This window comes from Durio zibethinus, chromosome 24, assembly GCF_047325235.1.
Source record: "Durio zibethinus cultivar Kanyao isolate XHJ-2024 chromosome 24, ASM4732523v1, whole genome shotgun sequence".
Taxonomy (NCBI): Eukaryota; Viridiplantae; Streptophyta; class Magnoliopsida; order Malvales; family Malvaceae; genus Durio; species Durio zibethinus.
Genome location: NC_143185.1, coordinates 5515628 through 5521470, shown reverse-complemented (window position 1 = coordinate 5521470; position 5843 = coordinate 5515628). Strand labels below are relative to the sequence as shown.

The window sequence follows — 5843 nt, the reverse complement described above, 5'->3', positions numbered from 1 at the left end:
GGGTTTTTTCTTTCTCTCTTTTTGTGTCTACATTTACTGACAAATACAATGGATTTTTTCGAAAACGATCGTCCAGTCTAATTCTAAATTCGAAGTGCAAAAGGTTCAAATTTGCTTTTCCTTTTTTTTTTTTTTTGGATTTGATTGGTGTCGTTGGGCTTTTGGATTAATACCCATGATGCTCTAGCAAATGATGGATCAAATTGGGTTGAGTTTGAGTTGCATCCAAAGATGGTCATTGATGCTTAGGGGAGTCTTAGGTCGCTCCAAAGTTTTGATAACCCTTAATATTTGTATACAGTTTATATATTTAATAAATTAAAGTTTATTGATTCTAAATTAAAGTTTGTAATTTCATTTATTTATTTTTTGATTTCATAAATTAATTTTATAAATTACAATTTAAGAATGGTTAAAATCATATTATTATTTCTCCATTTATTATATCACAAATTACTTCTTATAAATCTTTAAAATTAAGAAATTTATCACAAATTTTAAAAATACAAACAAGAAAAATTAATAAAAATTAAATTAATTTTTTAGCTTTCTAGACAAGACTTTAAAATTTAAATCAAGTACCAAATGCTTTTTTTTTTTTTTTTGCTTTTTCTTTATATCTTACTACAATTTCTCATGATCTTATAATCTTATACTCAAAATTTCTTTATATCGTATAATTTTTCACTTTTAATTTCATTCTAAATCTTTATTTCATATTGTCCTGCAATATATTTTAACAAAAAAGGTTAAAATCAATTTTGAATTTTTATGTTTCAACTTTATTATTTTAAAAAGTAAATTTTTATTTTTATTTCTATAAAAAGATATTGTTTAAGGATTGATTTATTTGTATTTGTATTTTAATTTTAATATCAATTGGTCCCATCAAAATTAAGTGTCACAATTCACCACTAGTTGAGTCATTCTAAATAAATAAAAAAAAGTCATGTAATTTGCCGGTTAAAATTATTTTGGATTTAAATTATTTTGTATTCTAGTCATTTAAATTTAGGACTCGAATTACTTAAGTTCGGATCATTCATGAGTTCAAATCGTTAACTTTTGAAGTCCAATAAAATTAGATCATGAATGAACTATCGACATAAAATCATATTTCATTAGGTGCAATTAACTTATTCAAAATTACATTTTTATTATTTGTAGTATATCTTTAATTTTGATTTTTGATATCATAAAAATTTTTATTTATGATATATAATTGTAAAAAAAAATAATTTTATTTATGGTGTATAATTGCATAAAAATTGATTTAATTATAATAATAGAAATTCTTTATTTTTAATCTTTTTTACTCATAAGTAAAAGGATACTCATAAATAAGAAAGATAATTTCCAAGGTTTATAAAAAAAATATAAGCAAAAAATTTGAACATACAAAAAGTTATTTAATACTAGTATACTACTAATTTATGTTGTATCTATTATTTTAATTAAATTAAATTTTTTAAAAAATGCTTAATTTAAGTTCAATCATTTTAAGTTAATTTTTCGAATCATTTAAATTTAATTCATCTGATAAAATTGAATTTAAATCGTTTCAAGTTTGAATTATTATGAGTTCAAGTCATTTTTTGGTTTGAATCATATTGAGTATAGATTGATTAGGTTTATTTTTATGATTAAAATTTTTTTTATGTACATCATTTTCATCGATAAAATTAATAAATTTGTGAACAAATATATATATATATATATATATATATATAAATGGACACCCTAAAAAAATCATAAATCCGTCGCTATCACTAAGTAACGATTTAGCCCGGACTTGCATTCCAAGCTTTCTTTCTTCCAAAGGGCTTGCTCATTGGGCATTCCATTCATTATTGGCAGTTCCCATATCTTCCATATCATCTTCCATTCATTATGCAGAATCCAACATAAAGTATCTTGAATCCTGCCTCGTAAGAACATTTAAACAAACGCAGCTTTTACATGCTATTCTTTCCCTAAATTTAAATTTGTTAGCTCTAGATGGAGAATTCATAACATGATTGAGACAAGTTATCACTGGCTACTTCTAATTTTATGGTTTACCGGCATGATTATAATGCAAATATTTTGAGACAAAAAGAAGAAATCCTTGGTGAGTTCTGCTGCATTCATGTTTCTGATTTTGAGCATATGTGCTGAGTTTGTATTAATTCTGCTGTGGCTGATGTCATATAGGTGATATCCCCTTCAATTTTGTTACCCGCAGTTTGTGTGCAAGAAAGCATCTTTTGGTGAAATCATTACTTACTAACATATAAGAACTAAATGAACTCTGAAAACTAAGTAGCATAAATCCACTTTGTCATTGCATTTTCATCATCGAATTGATCAACTTCGAGAATTTTTCTGCTCCGATATTTTATAATTTCTCTGATACCAGTTCCAAGTAGACATCTTTCTGAATTAGTGAAGGATAACAAATGACAAGCAAAAATACTGAGGATCTAATCTAGAGCTTAACTTGGTTCATATAGTCAACCTTAAGAGTTGACATCCAGCAGGTTTGTGGTTCAATTCCAGTAGCTGCAATCTCTTCTCATGTTCCCAGGCTGGGTCTCATTTTGTACTAAAAAAAAAAACTAAGGATCCCTTTGTTTTCACTTGCAAAGAATTTCTCAAATAACTATAACCGTATGGGAAGGATGTAGCACTAATTGCTTGCTTTTATACAAGTTGAAAAAATGATCACCTATCCTTGTGGTTCTGCTTCTGTACAGCATGAAGAGTTTTGCGATTAGGCAATCTCCATGGGCAGAAATGATTCCTGCCTTTTCCCGTCATTCTAGTCAGTCACTATCCATGAGATCAGCAACTGTAATTTTTCCACAATTGCTGTTGTCTAGTGCATCAAATTGGTTGCAGATCTGCAGGATGTCCTTCTCTGCGATCTTTCCCATCTCCTTGAGCTTGTAGATTACAAATTCAGATTTACTGCAACCATTAGAGAATCAAAATGATCTATTACATTCAGTAAACGCCGGAAAATTGGTGTAAATATAGGAACCTGATAATGCAAATGTAAACATCCAAATGGCTATATGATATGACTCCTCAAACAGACAGCAGGGATGCAGTGAGATGATGAGAGAAGGTGGTTATTTCCTTCTGAGTTTGATTGAAACAAATACTTGTAAACATGATAAACTATCAGATTCATGATGATTTAGAAACTTCACACATAGTAGATACTTTCTTAAAGTTCGAATTCAAACCCGTAACTTAACTCAGTTCATGCAGCCATACTTAGAGTGTGGCTTTCTGTGCTCATTACTCATGCTTCATTCCTATATTATACCCTCTTATCTATTATCTCTACGTTATAAGCTGTTTACTCTTCATTGGAATCTCTGCCGGGCCACTATGAAACTTAAATGCCTCTGTTACTGATTATATGTCCCATACTCAACCCTAATGTAACCTACTAGGCAACTACTATTAAGAGGGATGGCTGACTTGGTAGAAATTATTTGGCACTGTAATTGGGAACTATGTATGACCAAGTGTGGTACTTATCTTTCAATCTTGGTGCTTCATGAGTCAGGAGGATAAAAATCTGTTGATCATTTTCTTTGACCTTTGTTGCTGGAGAGAATTGAAATATGTTCCTTTCTAAGAGTGTCATTGAACAACAATTTCATGTCTTTCTTTTGCCCCAAAATATCTGCAAGAATCACTAAGTAAATATTTTGCATATCCTTCAATTCATCAATGTGTCTTAGAATAATTCTGATTCCTCCTATCTCAAAGTCTTGATTGTTCCTTTATCATGTCAAAGATCAACTAAAGCAAGCAACTAAATGCAGAGTGGCACTTTTATTTTTTAGGTAAAAAGTACACCCTAATCTAAGGATAAAAAAAGAATTACAGACGATAAAATTTAAATTTTAAATCTAATTGGATGTCACAGGACTAAGCTTTGGATTCAAAATGAAACGTTGAATTCGTTCTTTAAAGTAATTTCATGAAACCCTTGATTGCTGGTGTGAATGAGCCAATTCTTTCAATTGTTTGTAATATCATCCTGTCTGGTAAAGCAATTATGTATTGGGACATGAAGGAAAACTATATATCCAGGATATAGGTACAAGAAGTACAATAAATTGTTCAAATAAATAGTGCGAATGTATGGTAAAAGATCATTAGTACCTGATGGATCCATCATTATCGAGGTCTGCTGCAACCAAATCCCCCAGCGTCATCTTCTTCTGAAGAACCCATTTCGCGATTTTTCGATTTCTCTTGTCAATCCTAAGCTCAGTTAGGTATAGGAATGCCCTTGCAACAGCTAATGTACTTACCAGTAGCCACAGAATTGCAAAAGACCTCCCTGTTACCGTTGTGAAATTGAAATCACCGTAACCAACAGTTGTCACAGATGTAACAGAGAGATAAAAGCTATTAACCCAGTCCAAGTTTTCCAGAAAATGCGCCGCTACTGTACCTATAGCGATGCAGCCGATGACTACAACCAGAGCCAGGCACACTTTTATTCTTATTCTCATTCTTCCTTTTGCTTTATCTATCATATATGTTTGAACCATCGTGTTGAATTGATTCTCATCGACTGTGCTCAAAAGGACTGACTCTTGTCTATCACAAATGTAAGTAACCAACCCATTAAGCAAAATATCAATGAATCCGAAACCAATCAATATAAAGAAACAGGTGAGAAGCTTTGTAAATGTTGTGTCTGGGACAATATCCCCATAGCCAATCGTGCATAGAGTAACCACAATGAAGTACAAGGCATCTACAGGCTTGAAAGTTTCAGTGCCCTTGAAACTTCCATTGGTCATGAATATCAAAACACCAGTTATTACGTATAAAATCAGCCAAATGAAGGCTTGGCGGACGATGAAAGGAGTTGATTTTGAGTCCGGTTTTGTGTCTTCGGAACCTTGAAATGCTTCCCTAACATCAGTGAAAACTGATGGAGCAGAATGCGAGCGACGAGTGATTTTTCTTTTCTTGTTCAAGTTGGCAATGAGGTTAACATAGGAGGAAGATTTTGGTGTTGTGATGATGGGGATAATGGCATCATTGGTGATGAGATGTGCCGTGGATTGGCGTCGTGACTGGCCAAGATCAAGGTACCCGGGTGAGATCCTTATCGATGATGACCGTCTGCTGCACTCTTCTTCTGGCCCTGTCTTGGGAAGAAAAGGTTGATCCATATTTATTGAATTTTCATGACATCAAAAATCAGACTGCGGTTTTTAGGGTAATGGTGACAATTCGCTTGTCCCGGACACATGGAGCGGAAGTCCTGAAAGAGAAAACTGAAACTACCAGTCAAACCATTAATGTAGGAGAAGTTTGGTTTTGTTGGTGGTTCATCTAACAGTCGCACGGGCGAAAGTATGACCACAGATAACTAACCACTCTGAGTCAGAATTGGTCAAAATTTCGCATGAAAGCTCCAATAGTTCCTGCCTTCCTGGACTGGTGACTGGTGTAAGCTTTTGCCATAAAAGAAATGGGCAAGTTGTTGGTTCTATGAATATTTATGGTAGGGTTTAAGATTTAGTGATATGTCCATCGGAAATGCTATTCTACTAGACCAAGGTATGCAATTAGTGGAAGTTATGATAAAAGGGTTTAGGTTTCGAAAGAGATATGACATTACGAGGTATTTATAGAAGTGCCATACTATTAAATTTCATACGGGGGGTAACTCTTATTTCACATAATGGTTGTAGACCCCCCAAAAAAGGCATGCATAAAAATAAATGCTAAAGAAATTTCAACAAAATTGTCAAAAACTTGGTATAATTGGCGTTACTATTAAACCAACCAAATCGGGTTGGTTGTAAGGTTTTCTTATA

At 32.3% G+C, this 5843-nt stretch overlaps 1 protein-coding gene across 2 annotated transcripts; it reads right to left on the bottom strand.

Moving 5' to 3' along the window:
* Positions 1-2298: 2298 nt before the first annotated feature.
* LOC111316017 (two-pore potassium channel 3-like) lies at positions 2299-5305 on the bottom strand. 2 transcript variants are annotated; one of them, XM_022918031.2, is made up of 2 exons: positions 4165-5305; positions 2299-3679 (listed from the first exon to the last, which is right to left on the bottom strand). In XM_022918031.2, exons 1-2 carry the CDS (start codon positions 5190-5192, stop codon positions 3637-3639), a joined length of 1071 nt encoding a protein of 356 aa, XP_022773766.2. In that variant the 5' UTR covers positions 5193-5305; the 3' UTR covers positions 2299-3636. The 2 variants fall into 2 exon arrangements, with proteins under 2 accessions (XP_022773766.2, XP_022773765.2); XM_022918030.2 differs by having other exon boundaries at positions 2299-2949; positions 4165-5296.
* Positions 5306-5843: the final 538 nt, after the last annotated feature.

Excerpts from the sequence above, each read along its gene's own strand:
- LOC111316017 (XM_022918030.2), bottom strand. The coding sequence starts at position 5,192 with ATGGATCAACCTTTTCTTCCCAAGACAGGGCCAGAAGAAGAGTGCAGC. Across the intron at positions 2,950-4,164 it reads GATAATGATGGATCCATCAG|TAAATCTGAATTTGTAATCT; the intron begins GTACTAATGATC and ends TAATGGTTGCAG.